The sequence below is a fragment of the Hyaena hyaena genome, unplaced genomic scaffold (genome assembly GCF_003009895.1).
Source record: "Hyaena hyaena isolate Hyena2069 unplaced genomic scaffold, ASM300989v1 scaffold_450, whole genome shotgun sequence".
Classification (NCBI taxonomy): Eukaryota; Metazoa; Chordata; class Mammalia; order Carnivora; family Hyaenidae; genus Hyaena; species Hyaena hyaena.
The window spans coordinates 395454-413981 of NW_024081084.1; the positions used below are offsets into that span (position 1 = coordinate 395454).

Genomic DNA, 18528 nt, shown 5'->3' on the forward strand with positions numbered 1-18528 from the left:
AGTCTCCTAGCATCATCGAATTCCCTCCTCCGCCCTTCAGCTGAAAGGAGGGAGGTGGGGGGAAGGTAGGAAAATGTTTAGTAAATTGCACATCTTTGAATCTTCCTAAAGCAGTGGTCACAAAGCTTAAAGGTGACACAACAGTGCTCACGGAAAGCCAACACACATTCCCCACCCCCCAAGCCAACAATAAAATCATCCCCTTCAATTTGCCATGATCGTCGCGACCAGGAGCCAGGTGATTATCCTAATTAATGTCTATCTAATTAAATTACTGTCAGCAGTTAACCAATGGCAGGAGCCGTTTCATCGGCTGCACAAGCAGCAAGATCAAAAGTGAGCCTTTTCTGATTGCTGCATAGTGTCAATTGGCCAATCTCTTCTCCCAGGGAAAAAAAAAAAGTAAATCAAACCTTTGAGAAGCATTTGCTGGTTGAAGTGCTTTCTGTCTAGTGAGGGGGTCTGTGGATTTCTAGTTTATGATAAATAGGACTTTAAAAACCGGGGACAGGAGGGCGAGTGTTCAGGTTCTAGAGCTATGCAGCTGGAGCACTGCCTTTCTCCTTCTATCATGCTCTCCAAGAAATTTCTCAATGTGAGCAGCAGCTACCCACATTCAGGCGGATCTGAGCTTGTCTTGCACGATCATCCCATTATCTCGACCACTGACAACCTGGAGAGAAGTTCACCTTTGAAAAAAATTACCAGGGGGATGACGAATCAGTCAGATACAGACAATTTTCCTGACTCCAAGGACTCACCAGGGGACGTCCAGAGAAGTAAACTCTCTCCTGTCTTGGACGGGGTCTCTGAGCTTCGTCACAGTTTCGATGGCTCTGCTGCAGATCGCTACCTCCTCTCTCAGTCCAGCCAGCCACAGTCTGCGGCCACTGCTCCCAGTGCCATGTTCCCGTACCCCGGCCAGCACGGACCGGCGCACCCCGCCTTCTCCATCGGCAGCCCCAGCCGCTACATGGCCCACCACCCGGTCATCACCAACGGAGCCTACAACAGCCTCCTGTCCAACTCCTCACCGCAGGGCTACCCTGCGGCCGGCTACCCCTACCCACAGCAGTACAGCCACTCCTACCAGGGAGCCCCTTTCTACCAGTTCTCTTCCACACAGCCCGGACTGGTACCCGGCAAAGCGCAGGTGTACCTGTGCAACAGGCCCCTCTGGCTGAAATTTCACCGCCACCAAACGGAGATGATCATCACCAAACAGGGAAGGTAATGCTACATTCTTGGCAGTCGCTGCTCCAGGCACGGCCCGGGGGCAAGTGCGCCGGGTGGTGACCGCCCCGGTAGCGATGATCTGGGGTCGGGAGCGGAGTGGAAGGCGCTCTGGTGCGCCCTGGAGTTGGCTGGTTTTGGAAAAAGGGAAAGTGGAAGGGACAGCCGCCGCGGTGAGGTTGGTAAGGGGGTTCCCACGCTAGAAGGGTGGTCTGAGAGCCAGTCGAGGGCGGGAGAAAGGAGGGAGAGAGGGAGAGTCCCGGCCCGCGGCTGGGAAAGCCGAGGGGCGCGTTAACGCCCGGAACCGAGGGCAGGTGGAGGTGCGGGGCGCCAACCCCATTCTCCACCTGGGCAGTGACACCTGCCGGCTCCCCGCTCCGGCTCGCCCGCCGGTCTTCCCGGCCTCAGCCCCCCTTCTTGTCGTCCCCCACCGCCCCTTCTCCAACCCAGGAAACATTCGCTCATCGACGCTGGGAGAACAAGTTTTGCTTTGCTATCTGGCGCCGCGCTTCTTGCATTTAATCTTTAACATTTATGTTTTTTTCTCTTGTTTTCTCCCCCCCCTTAATTTAAATAGGCGCATGTTTCCTTTTTTAAGTTTTAACATTTCTGGTCTCGATCCCACGGCTCATTACAATATTTTTGTGGATGTGATTTTGGCGGATCCCAATCACTGGAGGTTTCAAGGAGGCAAATGGGTTCCTTGCGGCAAAGCGGACACCAATGTGCAAGGCAAGTCCTTCCAATTAACACATTTTCCTGACACTTATTTAGGTGAGAATGATTAATTAAAGCCTTTGTGGACTGGCTCGAGAGACTTTTAAAACGATCGGCCAATGACTTCTAAAAGGAAACGAGGGGGATAGGGGGACAGACTGAGCAGCGAGAAGGGGGAGGATTATGCAAAAGCTATTTTAATCATCTCCACTTAATAAGGAGAAAGGGAGGCCTAAAAAACCCCCAGCTAATGGGCCTCACTGTGGAATAAGGTGTGTGTGTGTGTGTGTGTGTGTGTGTGTGTGTGTGTGTGTGTGTTCTACGTGGTGAGGAGTTGGGGACTGGGCAGTGCCCGGGGCATATGTAAACAACATATTTCTTTCTCTAGGAAATCGGGTCTATATGCATCCGGATTCCCCCAACACGGGGGCTCATTGGATGCGCCAGGAAATCTCTTTTGGAAAATTAAAACTTACAAACAACAAAGGAGCTTCAAACAACAATGGGCAGGTCAGTGGCTCAAGCGCTCCTCTCTGTCTCTCTCTGTCTCTTCTCTCTCTCTCTCTCTCTCTCTCTCTCTTTCTCTCCCACACACGTCCCTCACTAGCATTCAGTCCATTAGTTTAAATCAGCATGAGAAACTGGACATACGTTTCTTTGCCTCATCAAAAAGACTTTTTAAAAATTCTATGTCTACCCTCCTATAAAGTTGCTCTTGCCCCCCGCCCAATTCCCGAGTTCCCGACCTTCCCGAGTGCCGTACAAATACTTGATTGATTTTGAGAAGGAACCCCCCCAGGGTCTGCCTGTTGTAAAAATCTTTGTTCCTCCTCAAAGGAGGACTCGGCGGATCCGGAGGCCCTGAGCACCAGGCGGTCGGGCTCGGTTTTCCTCCGCGCTCCGGTGATCTGTGCTCCCGGAGGATCGAGGGCCGGTCTGGGCCGCGCCAGCCAGTCCCCGGCCCCGGGGAGGCCCGCGGTCCGCGAGCCGGGGCGGCGGGCTCCAGCCAGACCCCGCGCGGCCCGCGGCCCCGGCCCGCCGCACGCTCACCGCGCTCACGCGCCGCCCCGCGCTCCCGTTTCTCTCCGCCGGACAGATGGTGGTGTTACAGTCCTTGCATAAGTACCAGCCCCGCCTGCATGTGGTGGAAGTGAACGAGGACGGCACGGAGGACACCAGCCAGCCCGGCCGCGTGCAGACGTTCACTTTCCCCGAGACTCAGTTCATCGCCGTCACCGCCTACCAGAACACCGATGTAAGCAGGCCCGAGGGCTGCGCGCGCGGCGGGCGGCTCCCGCGTCCCCGGCGGCGGCCCGCGAACCCGGCCGTGCCCCGCTCCGCTGACTTCAGCAACCGGGGGCCCCGCGGCGCCCTTCGGGCGGAGGGCTGGGGGCCCGCTGGGCACCCTCCCTGAACCCCATGCCGGTGGGAGAACGCTTCCTATTCGTCTCCATCACGGGTCACACGGGCCGCCTTTGAGGGGCCCAGGACTTCTAGGGCCTCTCCTCTTGGGAATTTTAATTCAGTTCTCAAGCTAGAACAGATTTAAATCTGCTTGCTTGCTTGCTTGCTTTTTCTTTCGAGTCCTTCTTCCCTTCAGAAAACAAGCAGACTTTCCCCCTGCATTTTATTCTTGGCAAGCTTTGGCATCATCTTAAAAAAAAAAAATTATAGTCTCAGAATTGATGGGTGAAATAAACAAGCATCACTTTTTGGGTGATCAAAAGAACAGACACATTTGTGGAATGAGTTTTTTAACACTTGAACTTCAGAATTTCTAAGTTCACAAAAACTTATTTTACTTCTGTTAATTTCACTACTAGGAGTGATGGCAAAGCGTTTTTTTAAAAACTTAAATGAAAGTATCAGAAATGAAAATACGCATTTATTTTAATTTAAAGCTGGCTTTAAGATGAAGCTAGGGGTTCTTGGGGTTATGAATCAAAAATGGCCAACTTTTTAAAATGTGGTGAAATGTTTAAAATAGGCAACGTTTGGTGATGAATTCAAGTGCCCCTTAAAGATTTTTGTCTTTTTGTAACAAGTATTCCTAAAATGTGCATTGAACTGATTTAGAACACACAGGAGAGCTAATGGAAAGCAAAGCTTTAGTGTTAGGCATCATTAATTTAAACATGTTCCTCATAACTTTCATGATGCTCTCTCTTTTTTCCTTTCCATTCATTCCCTCAAATTTTTCAGGTAGGGAAACCATGCTACTTAATGAAATTGCAGGCCTTAAGCCCCTGTAAAAAGTGGTGATTTATTTGCAAACACCTAATCCACCTGTATAGAAGGTGAGACTGTATTCATCTTTTTTTTTGTCTTGTCCAGATTACACAATTGAAAATAGATCACAACCCCTTTGCAAAAGGATTTCGGGATAACTATGACACGTAAGTAATTTTGCACCTTCCTTCTCAAGTAGCTGTGCAATTGGGCTTTAGGTCAAAGGTGAATTGTCGCGTACAAGGCTTTTGGAAGCTAGAGTGTGTGAAGGCAAGGTGTTTTTAAGGTTTTCCCTTTCCTTTTCATGGGTTCCCCTTCTCTCTGCTGACCTTCTGGCTTGGTACTTTTGTAGTTTTGGTCAAAGATTTCCTCCACTTCTTTTTACCTTTCTTATGAATTACAAAGTTGGTGGCGGGCCTCTGGGGCTGGCTGGCTGGGGGAGCTGCCCTGGGTCCCGGGCGGGCGCACGAGCTGTATGTGGCACTGCAGATGCTCAGCTCAGATTGTCTGTGTCTGAAACCGCCCGATCCTGCCGGAAAGTGCACGTGGCTCTGGCAGTTATTACAGTCTCCTTGGCATATGTGGCTTTTATTTACCCAGTTCAAGTTTTGTGTCATAGCTTTGCCTGTGCAAGTTTACTATGGACTGAATAAAAATGTACACCCGTCATAGGCAAGGTCATGAGCAGAGCCGCTGTTACAGTTACTTAAGGCTTTGGGAAGGACCCAGGTGCTGTTGCTGTGTATTATTCATAAGCTTCAAAAGAAAAATATTTCCTTTTATCCCTTTGCGTCTAGGCGTGTTTTAATTAAATGTGTTGGTACCCTTTTCTCCAGGCCTCCCTTACCTATCTCCATTTCTTTTCTATCAAAAATGCTGTTCTCTGGGGGCAACAGTAGATGTAAACTTAGTGCTTTCTGGGCTTCTTCTTGCATTCTTGCTCAGAGTTCAGATACTGTTATATAGCAAAATCTAACTCTGGATTATAGGAATCCCCCACTTTTTCTCTGACCACAAGGGGAGGGGTACATACATTTTTAATTTCATGGCTTGCATTAAGTGCCTGGGATAGAGCTACAAAGTTGAAGTTCTCTTTGACCAGAAATAGGTGAAATTTGTGGAGACTTAACAAGTGGCTGTTTCTATTCTATCTCCAGGTAGATAGCAGACTTCCCTCCTGGTATCTTTATAACAAATTGAAAGGAGAGTCATTGATATTTCTGTCTATAACCGTCTTGTGCCTCCCCCAAAAGGAGTTCTGAGGAAGCAAGCCTTATCAAGATGCTTCCCCAGAATAAAAACTCAGCTACTCTAGTCCTTACAACCTAAAAATGTGGACCCGGCACTATGGAAAGTGTGTGGCCCAGGAGACCAGAGATATTGGTCTCTGTACTAGGGGGTCTTGTAGATTTTGAGCTTTTAATTCTGTTGTGAACATCTGTTCCAAAGCATTTTATTTTGCACAAATCAATTCGGTAATCCCAAGTGGGTTGGGACCTGGATGGGCTTCTAAACTGTATCTTTTGCAGGCTGCTTTTTTTCCTTTTAAAAATATTGTGGTGGTAAACAGAAGATACTTGCACCTTGCTGGTTCCGTTCCCTTCCTGCCTCCCTCTACTTCTCTTATTTGAACCTGGGCTTAAATTTCAGGAGGGAAATTTTGTATAGTGAGCAGAATGGACTTGAGCAACAGCAACCTTACCCTCATCTGCCCTCCTCTGGCTGACTTCTGTTGGAAGGGCCACTTCTTTTTGATTCTTAAGCTGTGTATTGTTCATAAAAACTTCTTCAGCTATACAAACGGAGACACTTTTTCAGGGGATAGGGAAGAGCAGAATGGCTTATGACACCCACCCTTTCCCCTTTCATGCTGAATTTTTGCGCAGGACTCACTTTTGGAGAAACAGTGAGAGCAATAAGAGTTTGGGGGGCTAGAGGATTGCTTGGCCACTCACCAGGGAATCTCCTCCCCAAAGGATTAAGGTCTGACAAAACTGAGGCTTTCTCTCAAAACAGTGTGTTGATTAAAGATTAAAACATTTATGTGTGAGCTAAATAAAAAGGGAGACATGTGTCTATGTGTAGGAGAAAACACTTCTACCAATCTTGATCCAATCTCTGGTTCTCCCTCAATTCTAATGGGATTTTCTAGGCCCAGGACCTAAAGCGAATCTTTGATTATTTTATCTAAGGTGATTCCCAGTAACACAATTACTGTGTGTGGGCAATTATTTAACTTCCCTTCGCCTCAGTTTTCTCATCTGTAAAATGGGCTAATAATGCTACCCTAGCTGGGAGGATTGTTGTGATAGTTAACGAAATTACTGTCTGTACAGTCCTAGACAATGGTGCCTGGCACATAGTCAAGTTGTATACCGGTTAGCTATTATTTGTGGGAGATTGCGAGAGGAGGTTGGTAACCACTGTTAAAGAGTTTGCCCCATAGGTGGTCTTTGGTGTTTTTTGTTGTTATGTTTTTTTTGTTTTGTTTTTGTTTGTTTGTTTTTACCAGTAACAGATCAAAAGCTAGGAAGAGATCAGAGTAAAGAACACTTCTTGGAGCTCCTGGCTGGCTCAGTCAGTAGGGCATGTGACTCTTCATCTCAGGGTCCTGAGTTCAAGACCTACCTTGGGTGTAGAGCTTACTTAAAAAAAAAAAAAAAGTGCACCTTTTCTTTGTAAAAGAGTTGTATTGATTGATTGATGACTTTGTTTCTAAGTTCTAAGTAGTAACTCTTGTTAGTATTGGTAGAGGTGGGGGGTACAGGATCACATGGGGGAAACAATGGACAGTAATAACTATAGAGGCTTCCAGCAGCAGTCTCAGAAGACTAGTGAAGGCCAGTCTTCCATGATTACTACCTGGACAGGCCAGTGTGTGTGTCAAAGAGAAGAAAGTGTTCTTAAAGGAGTGAAGAAATGGATCTCTTGTTTAGAAATTTTGCTCAGAAACTCTAGCTGCACAGGAAAAGCCCCCTGGGCAAGTAACACCTTAGTCCCTGGGCAAGTCTGCCCTAACGTGTATAAATACATTGCAGAAGTGGGGTGAGAATCCCCTGCTGCGCTCCGCTCTCTGATCCCCGGTGCAGCCCGTGAGAGAGAGCGAGGGAAGGGGGGAGACTTCCTCTTGGTGTGCTTTTTGCCTAGGTCCCTGTATCGATAAATCGATCCCTCTACAATTTCACGACTTATTTTGTTTTGGGGGAGGACGCAGGTCTGTGACCTTTCGTCTGTCTCCATCCTGGACGGCAAGTTACAGATGGACAATGTGGGGGTGGGCGACAAGTGGAGGTGACCTTCCCTTCTGCCTCCCGAGGGGACCTCTCGGCCACCCCTCGGTTCTCTCTCTGTCTCCTTCCCTCGCAGGATCTACACGGGCTGCGACATGGACCGCCTGACCCCCTCGCCCAACGACTCCCCGCGCTCGCAGATCGTGCCCGGGGCCCGCTACGCTATGGCCGGTTCTTTCCTTCAGGACCAGTTCGTGAGCAACTACGCCAAGGCCCGCTTCCACCCCGGCGCGGGCGCGGGCCCCGGGCCCGGCACGGACCGCAGTGTGCCGCACACCAACGGGCTGCTGTCGCCGCAGCAGGCCGAGGACCCGGGCGCGCCGTCGCCGCAGCGCTGGTTTGTGACACCGGCCAACAACCGGCTGGACTTCGCCGCCTCGGCCTACGACACGGCCACGGACTTCGCGGGCAACGCGGCCACGCTGCTCTCGTACGCGGCTGCGGGCGTGAAGGCGCTGCCGCTGCAGGCGGCGGGCTGCACCGGCCGTCCGCTCGGCTACTACGCCGACCCGTCGGGCTGGGGCGCGCGCAGCCCCCCGCAGTACTGCGGCGCCAAGTCGGGCTCGGTGCTGCCCTGCTGGCCCAACAGCGCCGCGGCCGCCGCGCGCATGGCGGGCGCCAACCCCTACTTGGGCGAGGAGGCCGAGGGCCTGGCCGCCGAGCGCTCGCCGCTGCCGCCCGGCGCCGCCGAGGACGCCAAGCCCAAGGACCTGTCCGACTCCAGCTGGATCGAGACCCCATCGTCCATCAAGTCCATCGACTCGAGCGACTCGGGGATTTACGAGCAGGCCAAGCGGAGGCGGATCTCGCCCGCCGACACGCCGGTGTCCGAGAGCTCGTCGCCGCTCAAGAGCGAGGTGCTGGCCCAGCGGGACTGCGAGAAGAACTGCGCCAAGGACATAGGCGGCTACTACGGCTTCTACTCGCACAGCTAGGCCGGCCCCGCGCGCGCGGCCCCGCGGCCCCGCCGCGGCCCGGCCCCCGCCCCCCGCCCCGCCCCCCCAGCCAGCCCCCCGCGGCTCTCCCCAGCTCCTCCTCCCCACGCCCCACCTCGCGCACCCACTCGTTTCATTTGGCCCTCGAATACCGTCTGCGACGAATAAGTACAGGTCTCCGAGTGCGGTCGTAACCTTCTTTTGCACAGCAGTTTCTGCAGTTAGCACACCGACCTTCAACTTTGCTGTCAACCTTTCGGTTTTCCTCCTTACTCTTCTTCTGTGAAGTGACACTCCTAACAAGCCTCCTCCCTCTCGTCTTTTTTCTCACCCTCTCCTTCTCTTTCTCGTAATGAAACTCTTCACCTTTAGGAGACCTGGGCAGTCCTGTCAGGCAGCAGCGATTCCGACCCTCCAAGTCTCGGCCTCCCCATTAACCGTAGGATGTTGACTCTAGAACCCGGACCCACCCAGCGCGTCCTTTCTTATCCCCGAGTGGATGGATGGATGGATGGTAGGGATGTTAATACTTTTAGTGGAACAAAGCCTGTGAAATGACTGTATATAGTGTTAATTTACTGTAACGAATGGCTAGTTTTTATTTTCATCGTCAAGGCACAAAACCAGTTCACGCTTAACCTCTTCATTCGTTTCTTTTCCTTTCTTTGCCATTTTCTCCACCCCCCCCTCCACTTTAAAATTTTTCCTTGTGAGATAATTAACAATATTCTAAGAGGCTCTGGAAACGTGAAATACTTGCTAGATAATGATGGGTTTCTCACTTTTCCTCAATCCGTTGCATGAAATAATTACTCTGTGCCCTAATGCACACCAAGAGCTGAGGAGAATCCGACCAAACACCTGTAAAGGATAGGTGTCTTGTTCATAGGCGAGTCGATTAAGTGGCATGATGCCTGCAAAGCAAAGTTAACTGGAGTTGTATGTCCCTCCCCAGCCCCCGCCCCCCACTTCTAAATAGAATAGCTCGACATCAGCAATATTATTTTGCCTTATTTGTTTTTCCCCAAAGTGCCAAATCCATTACTGGTCTGTGCAGGTGCCAAATATGCTGACAAACTGTTTCTGAATATCTTTTCAGTCCCCCCTCCACCTTTATATGCTGTAAATCTTTGTAATGAATATCTACTAATGATATAGATGACTGAATTGTTGGTAACTATAGTGTAGTCTAGTGAAGATAAATTGTGTGAGTTGTATATTTTACTGCGTTTTAGTTTTGAAAATGATTTCCCTGCCACCTAGAAACAGCTGAAATTTGACTTCCTTGGGAAAACACTAGCATTAATGCAAGTAAGACTGGTTTTTTCCCCCCTCTTAAGTCTTGTTATATTTGATAAGGAGCATTAATCCCCCTGGAAATAGATTAGTAGGATTTCTAATGTTGTGTAGCAAACCTATACCTTTTTTTTTGTATTTTAAAATTAATGTGAAATATGCATCATACACAATATTCAATCTAGATTCCAGTCCATGGGGGGATTTTTCCTAATAGGAATTCAGGGTCTAAACGTGTGTATATTTTGGCTCTTCTGTAAATCTAATGTTGTGATTTTTATATTTGTTTCGTTTTGTCTGTGAACTGAATAATTTATACAAGTACACACTCCATTGAGAAACGTTTTGTTTTTTGCTCGTTTGTATCGTCTGTGTATAACAAGTAAATAAATCTGGTAAAACGCTATGGTGTTTGAAAGCAGTTTACAGTTTGAAAATAATTTATTATAGGTGATTACTTTTAAGGGTTAAGGAAGAATAGCCTGTCCCCACTCGAGTATGGGGCAGCCTGTTTAATGGGAATCACCTCCCATTTCCCACTTAAACTTGTTTTATAGCACTACCAGTAATTACTTTTTCCTTCTTATTTACAAGTACTTAGTTCCCTACGAGTCAAGTTTCACTTTGTTGCCCTTCCCCCCCCCCCCCCCCCCCCAGGAAAATGTAGGCACTTCTTCATCAGAGCCATCTGATTTTCTCTGAAGTAGGAAATAATGCGAGCAGGAAAACGAGGGTCTTTAATAAGGAGTTACGAATTTCTTCAAATTTCACAAGCCGGAGGCTTTGGGCAAGAGTAGGATGTGATTGAAATGCATGTCAAAATAGGCTGTTGACCACAGCTTTAGGCAGATGTCGAAAATCCCGATCTTTAAATACGAGGCCTTGGAGATGGGTGACGAATCTGTAAATGCAAACACAGAATGGCCTACATTTCTGGAGTGGATTGTTTCGGGGGATTGGGCGGGGTTGGAGCGGGTAAGGACTCATTGAACAAACTCGGAACGGTCGGTATTCAGGCACTGAGCTTAAAACTTGCTTTGGGAGGTATCTGGACGGCACCACTCCATCTCTTCTACAGTGAAATTCCTGTGCCAGTCCTACGCGAGCCAGATCTCATTCCCTTGAGAACAAATGCAGAAATGTGGATATCCCAGCCTAGGGGGAGGGGAGGAGATCCGCTGCGTCTTAGTCAAGGAGTCCGCAGAGCTCTGACTTTTATTTCGTGCAAAAGCGATTTTTGTACTTTTGTCTCCAGAGAAAGGAGATCCGGGAAAGAGGTGGAAAATGGTTCAACGTTCTTGCTTAGTGTGGGTCAGTCTCAGGTTATGGGATTAAATGTACCACCACCTAGAGATTGTCCCGTAACCCCTCTGCAATTCGAGAGATGCAAAGAGGCTTCAAAGTTCCAATTAAAATGAAAATCAAGAGGGGGGAGCAAAACCGATTTGGTGTCCCTGGGCACTTTCGCCACTAGACGGCGTTCCGCGGAGTTTAGTCTGCCACACCGAAAGGCGATGGCTGATTTTCCTTTGTGTTTCTTTCACCCTTCCCACACCTAAGACCTGAACGAGAGGACCGAAAGTACAAACCCCGGTGCCTGTGTAGCCAGAGAAGTTGGGCAGTGTATTCTTGTCATCCCCCACTGGGTCTGCGCTCCTGCGACCCGGCCGCCCGGGGCCGCCGGGGAGGAGGCGCACGTGCGGTCGAGGTCCCGAAGGGCGCGCGGGGCGCCGAGGCCAAAGGGCGCGGGGTGCTGGGGCTGCGCTGGCCCCGCCGCCCTCGGGCCGCAGTCACGGCGAGCAAAGAGCTGCCGTCGTGTGTGGAAAAGCAGCTCTCAGCAGCCGAGGATAGATTTCACAGGAACGCAGTGCCTTGTACCGAAAGACGCACTTTAGCTGCTATTAGGAAGTACTTTAAAAAATTGGGGAGGTCGTTTCCCTTGCAGCTCTGCCTCCGTCTCCACCATCTGCTGTGTGGACTGAGTCAGCGTGAGGTAAATTTGCAGCTCCGCGCTCCTCTCCGAGGCAGTGTGTGCTTTCCTGTCCCTTTCAAGCGTGATCATGTCTACTGGCTTTCAGTGTCTTGGGTGTCTAGTGAAGTGACACTGTCGCTGTGTCTGAGAAACTGCTGCTGTTCCAAGGAAATCGGAGTTTGGACTTGGGAGGGCCTGTGGCAGCCAAAGTTCGCGTCCCGGCTTAGATTTCCAGTGGCTTCTTTTCTCCGCGAGGGTAGGGGTCAGGCGAGGACGGAATCCTCCCCGCAACCTGCAGATATCCTCAGTTTTCAAAAGTGTGTTTTCCACGGTGTCTTTTCTAAAAGAGGCAGGAAGAAAAAAGGCGAGCGTGCGGCGAGCACTGCCTTCTGGCTCACGCCTTCCCGCCACTCACATCCCGCGCCATCTTAAGTCCCTTGCAACCACCCGCTCCGGGCTGAGCGCGGCCGCCTGCAGGCGCCGCTCTAGCCAGCGACGCTGTGCCCTCGGTTCGGACGCTTCGAGGCGGACGCCCCGGGGCCGAGTAGACGAGAGGCGGGGCGGGAGCGCGCTGGGCCGGGGGCGGCAGGTGGGTGCAGCTCCGGCGGGCGAGGCTGCTGTTGGCCGAGGCCTAGCGCCGTCCGTGCGGGCGCCCGCGAGCCCAGGGCGCGGCGGGCGGGCGTCTCCTGGAGCTCGGCCGGGAGCGGGGCCGTGCGGGGGGCCGCCTCCCCGACGCCGAACCTGGGCCGAGGCTCCCCCGCCTCGTCTGCGGGCCGGAGGCTGCACCCTGGATGTCCTGGCTCCGTCCAGACAGGGACTAGGGGCGGAGGTCCAGACCGGCAGCCCAGGCCCAGGTTCAGGCCCTGAGCTCGGGAGGCCCCCCGCCCCCCTCTCTCTGCGCCCTCGGGAGTCCGTTTCCAGCCAGGCCGAAACCTTGGCTGGGCCGGAGGGTGCCCTTTCCAGCTTGTAGCTCCTGAAGAGCCACGCCGGGTGAACGACTGGCATTTAGGACGGGACTGCGTTTTTAGGCCTAGTAGAAGTTTACTGATCAGTTTCTTTCCAAAGCCGGGTTGTTTGGTGTCTTTAGGACTGACTGACCTCACTGAGCTCTTAAAATGTAGTAATTTAGGAGCTATAGAGAACTTTCTGAACCCTCTTACTTCCTGCAGTTACATTTTCTTATAAATCCTGCTGCCAAAACTCTCTGACCCACTGTTTTGGTGACGTTAAGTATTTATCTTTTTAGCACTTAGGCCTTCAAGGATGTTCTACTTACTTTCTGTTGAGGGCGCAGGCTAGGAACAAAAGCCTTGTTGCAGAGGCCATTTATATTCCTGGAAAACCTAAAACGCTCTATAGCAATATTTGGGCAGCATGTTTGTTGTGTTCTAACTGATTTTAGAAAATGTTCGGCCTGTACTCGGGTGCAGCACTTTTTGTGTGTGTGTATATTAGTTATTTTATCATGTAAGCATTTTAGCCATGGGGATAGGGAAAAAGTAGAACTTCTGATCCTGTGTGAAAACAAACCCATCTAGGTCCTCCAAAGGAAAGGCACCTATTATTATTTTTAGACAAACTTGTTTATGAGGAAGTTAGCATCTTTTTTTTAAGATTTTATTTTGAAGCAATCTCTACACCCAGTGTGGGGCTCAAACTCACAACCCTGAGGTCAGGAGCCTCATGCTCCATGGACTGAGCCAGCCAGCCAGAAGTCAGCATCTTTAAAGACCAGTGATAAGAAATCAATTTAAAAAATATTTAATTTGCTCTGGTATGTGGGCAATTACTTGTCTCCTTTTAATATTTGAAAGATTAAAATTTTAGTGTAAAATCACTCAAATCCGTCGTTTAAAAGGTCAGTTGAGACTTTTTAAGCAAATTGAGTCTATATGATTTATTGAAGTTACAATATGAATGCAAGATTTATGTTTGGACAGATTTTCTTTTGCAAGAACAACAAGATAAGAGTCACACAGGGAAGACAGAGACAAACTAGACAGGATCTCAGGCATTGCATTACACTTGGTTTAATTCAGTTGCCTTGAGATTTGTGGGCCTTCTTGGTTCCGGTCTACAGCTTGTAAGTTAGGTTGCAACGTATTTAAAAATATATTCACTTGAAAGAAAACTCCACTGCTTTCACAGTAAAATAAACTTGATGGTGTACAAGTCATTGGTCTCATCTGAGCTGATTATATCCGCCTTGCATGTATTTTACACCCACAGTATGGTTTGCAGCGGTGTTCAAGGCATGGCGTGAAAAATTTGATTTGAATAGTTCCATTAAAGCAATAAAAAAAAAAACATGGCTTAATAGACCTTCTAGTGATAGCTCCCCCTCTTCCTATGGTAACTCTGAAATAAATATGTAATCTGGTGTTAGGCACATGGCATTTAGAAGACCCTTGCTGGTAATATTTAATTTAATAAACATACTAACTGTGACATTATTAATGCAATGAAGCTTGTACCACAGGCTGATTCTTTCAGGTTGTTTGACCTATTACTTATCACTAGATTCCTTAAAACATATTCTGTGATTTATAATTTGTATTTTATTTTAAAATTATTTTGGATTTCAGCTCTTTAAAAATATCTGCATGATGGCACTCATTTTATACACAAAGCATTTATACTTGGGTGTCTTGGCATATCTTTTATGAGGAGGAAGAGGGAATTTAGAAGGGGTGAGCATCTCCAGAGTTATGCCTCTGGTCATTTTAGCCAATACAGTTATTTTGTTCTAATACTAGCAGGGAAAAAAAAAAAAAAGGATATAAGATGAACTTTAAGTTTTGGGGCAAGGGTTATACTGATTTCTTATATATTGGTTATATATGTTTTCTCACATGTATGTGATCATACTAAGTTTTAAGAAATGGCACATTAATTAAACTTCCTGGTTGAAAAATCTAACAAAACAAATCTTGCTTATATTAGGTTTAGTGCTTATATTAGATTTATTTAGGTTTTAGTTTAGTTCCTATCTTCACGTTAGCAAAAGTGTACTGGATGGGAAAAAGCCTTTTCATTACAATCTTATTTCAGGTTCCTAAAAAAAGAAAAAGTCAACAATGTTGTTCTCAAACCACAGTATCTTCCTAGCTCACATTTCAACTTTCAAGATGTATTTGTCTTTTATTTTGTCATTCCTAGTATGAAAGGGAAGGCATTTTTCAATCTTAGGATAATTCAGAAGCAATTTTTTGGTTCTCAGTTAATTCAGTTTCATCTTAAAAGTTCAAATTTAGCAAAGCACATGTTCCCTTGTTCATGCCAAGTGTGATAAAAACTAGTCGAAAAATAAAACCATTGCAAACAAGTGGAGCACTGCACTTCACTGCATACTCTACAGGCCACATCATTTCTAGGTCTGATGTCACTGCCTGCTGGGCTGCCATTTGTGGGCACAAGTAAGTCTGCCTTTGAAAGTCAATAGAAGTCACGACCTGTTCAGACACATGTGCTTAAGTTGTGTGTGTGTTTGAAACCTCCTCTTTGAATAGTGATATGCACACCCGTGAACATTCAAACATTTGCTCTCTTCTATCAACAAAAGGGTATTCCATTTCGTGCAGGGGGGCGTTTTTCTTCCTGTGCATTAGTAAAGAGTTTCTTTGATTGTATCTAAAACATGAATTAGCAAAGTCATCTCTCCCCTTTTGTCATGTAGTCAAATTATAGACTACTTTGTGGAATTATAACTTTCTTAATAGTTTCATCTTTGTATTTACAATTTTGAGCTACCATATTTATATTTTTAAACTTTAACATCCTTGAACTTCAGTTAATAAAATATGCATACATGTTATGTAGATTCAGTTTAGGCCATCTGCAATCAACAATGACATTTTATGAGAACTTTTCAGCTATCATAGTGGTTTCTATTTTGAATAGCTTGCTCAAGTGGAATTTACTAAAGACCAAACCATTATTTCCAATTAAAAATGTTTCAAAGGTGGTTAGTACATTTATAACCTGATGTGTTTCTTTTAATTGAAGGTTTACAATTTTGGGTATAATTTTACCAAATAATAGCAATGTTTACTACTTAGTACCCTCCTTTGAGAAGCTATAATGAGGACTTATTCCTTTCACAGTTTACTTATCATTGAATGCTATATATTTTGTTCCAATAAAATCTTTTTTTCTACCTCTGTCTTAATTTGCGATATATATATTTAAAAAATTGTCTGTGTTCTAAATAATCCTTAGAGCTCACTCACCTTTGGGATTCACTCTCTTAATTTATGCTCACATTCTGCTTTGTTCCTGTGGAGAAAGTCAAAGAAACATACTGCCTTCCTCCTCAACAAATTTGTTCTTTCCTCCTCCAACTCTGCTGTCTTTCTGACACTCATTTTGCCCTCGTTGACTCTCTTGCCAACAACTTTTTTTTAACCTCCTCTTTTTTTTTTTTTCTTCTCACGCTACCACACTGAACCTGAATCTTTATAAAATCTATGACTGATTCATCATTTTGTTTATTTCAGGTCAGAATTTGTATGCTTTCCCCAAAAGCAATTGTATAATTTTCAGGACAAACATCAGATACAACATGTCTTCCTATTTAACCTCTCCCACATTGTTTTTTAAGATTTTGTGCCTTTTGCCCCTATATACTTCTATAATCACTTCATCTGTCAATATTCACTTTATTCTATTATCTTGTGTGTGTGTGTGTGTGTGTGTGTGTGAAAGGACAACTTAATATTTTTGTCTTTTATTGGTATTTCTGTGCTCTTCTTTACCCCTCACATTTTTAGCTCTGTGAGGCACTCCATTTATCCTGTTCTCTTTTGTACTTGGGACCCATCTTTCAATGCTTTCTTTGATCCTTTTCAGTTCAGCTTCCTCATTTGCACAGACATTAAAATCTTTCTTATTACATTTGTCAGGGTGCTCGTGATTGAATGTAATGGCCTTATTACAGACTAATCTTCATTCTCTTAGCTGTTTAAAATCATAATTAGCCCTTCGGGTGATTCAGAATCACTGATTCTGCAAGTTCTTCACTTTCCCTTCCTGCTTCCAGCTGTTTCATGGGTCTCTCTGCTTGCTTATTTATCTATGCATTTATAGGTTTCTATAGGATTGTTTGCCCAGGGTGTGTCCTCATATTCTTCTAAGAAAACTTGGTATACATGTGCTAGGGAAGAATGGGGTGGGAGAAAGATCTGGTACTAGTTTCCTTAATACGTATCTTCCACTTACTGCCTAATAGCCTTTACCTGTTTAATGGTTTCTTATTTTTTTGTAGCCTCATACATTTTACTCGACCTTCTGAATTTTTCTGTTATTCTTCCTTGAACCTTCTGATACCAACTCATGTTCTCCTTGCTCTGAAGTTTAGCATGATAAAGATTAAAATGAATTTTTAAAAAGTTAATTTTTCTTAATGTTAATTAGTTTAACCCCTTAAGGAGATTGCAATATGAAGTGTATATGCCAATACCATTAAGAAGGAATTTTTAAAATAACTATCCAGTCGTGTTTACTATACTTTATTAATGACATCATTATTAGCCCTTTCTCTACACAGCTTCAAAAAATATAGTTCTAAACCTAGGAGATTCAGGCCTTACAGATCCTGAGAAACAGTCCTCCTTGGATCACTACCTCTTTAGGAAAGTCTTTGTTTCTGAGTTTAAAATTACACAGATTTTAAATTTCAATTCTTTCTGCTTTACAGCAAATGTATATATATATATATGCATGCGTGTGTGTGTGTGTGTGTGTGTGTGTACAACACCATGATGCATTGGGAAAATAAGAATATAAACTCAAGAAAAGCAAGTGGAGAATTTCGGACACTCCTTGCACACTCAGTGCTGCCCTAGGTGCTGTCACGATTGTGTGCTTTGTGAGGACCTCCTATTGGAGCCTGAAGAAATACCCTTTTAACAATCTCTTATCTGTGAAAATAATTCTCTACTTCTAAGCACTAGAATCAAGAGCTTTTTACATTTACCACTTAATTTGCACACAGAATAATTTTCACTTGAGCAAGAAATTGGTGAAAATGCCACCACGTCAAAGAAACATTCATGTAATATGACTGAAAACTCGTAGTTGGTGTTGTGGCAATTTAGTATGTAAGATACCCGCATTAAATTTATTTTGAAAATCTAGGTATCAGAGGAACCTGACTCCTAAGCTATAGCAGAGAACACTGGCAACAAATAAGATACTTTATTTCTGTGATCTTCAATATAATCATTTGTAAAGTGAAATTATAAATCAAATCTTTCAGGTATCTTTCACTTTAAGGAACTTTGTAGACCTCTGAGTTTCCCTGAAGCTTGAATTCAAATGTTTTGAGTTCAAGTAGAGCAGTGGTTTTCAAAGTTTTTAACTGAAATGCACAGTGATAAATAAATACACACACACACACACATACACACACACACAGAGGTTTCACAAAATATTTACCTTTACCACGTTTGATGCACTCTGGTGCTTTTTTCTTTTTTTGGATTTCATTCTGGTTATGCCCTAGTACACTTAGTTCATGATTCTCTGATGGACATTGCCTCAAAGTGAGAAACATTGTCATGGTGGTGATGTTAACTAGACTAGCATAGAATGTCCTCAGTTTACTGTTGTATCTCTGTGTTTTAATATTTATTTTCTAAAATGGCAGACTTACATATTAGCAAAGTAGAGTGCATCACTTTTTATTTAATAACCTACTTGAAAGTATGGCATAAAAGTATAGGATTGTCTTCAATCTGTCCTTTACAATGTTCTTTCCATTATGATCTGCACATTTAAAAACCATCTTTAAACTCTATGTCTTTGAGATTGCTAGATTTTATTTAAGACTTAACCTAATCTATAGTTTTTAGGCATT

General features: G+C 45.9%; 1 protein-coding gene across 1 annotated transcript; it reads left to right on the forward strand.

Moving 5' to 3' along the window:
- Positions 1 to 528: 528 nt before the first annotated feature.
- On the forward strand, positions 529 to 8404 carry TBR1 (T-box brain transcription factor 1). Its single transcript, XM_039253451.1, has 6 exons — positions 529 to 1230; positions 1811 to 1965; positions 2339 to 2460; positions 3047 to 3205; positions 4285 to 4346; positions 7546 to 8404. Exons 1-6 carry the CDS (start codon positions 539 to 541, stop codon positions 8402 to 8404), a joined length of 2049 nt encoding a protein of 682 aa, XP_039109382.1. The 5' UTR covers positions 529 to 538.
- Positions 8405 to 18528: the final 10124 nt, after the last annotated feature.

Bases quoted from the DNA above. Each gene is read 5' to 3' on its own strand.
- TBR1 (XM_039253451.1), top strand. From the start codon at position 539: ATGCAGCTGGAGCACTGCCTTTCTCCTTCTATCATGCTCTCCAAGAAA. The intron at 1,966-2,338 runs GCAAGTCCTTCC...TTCTTTCTCTAG, and splicing joins AGCGGACACCAATGTGCAAG to GAAATCGGGTCTATATGCAT. The intron at 2,461-3,046 runs GTCAGTGGCTCA...TCCGCCGGACAG, and splicing joins CTTCAAACAACAATGGGCAG to ATGGTGGTGTTACAGTCCTT.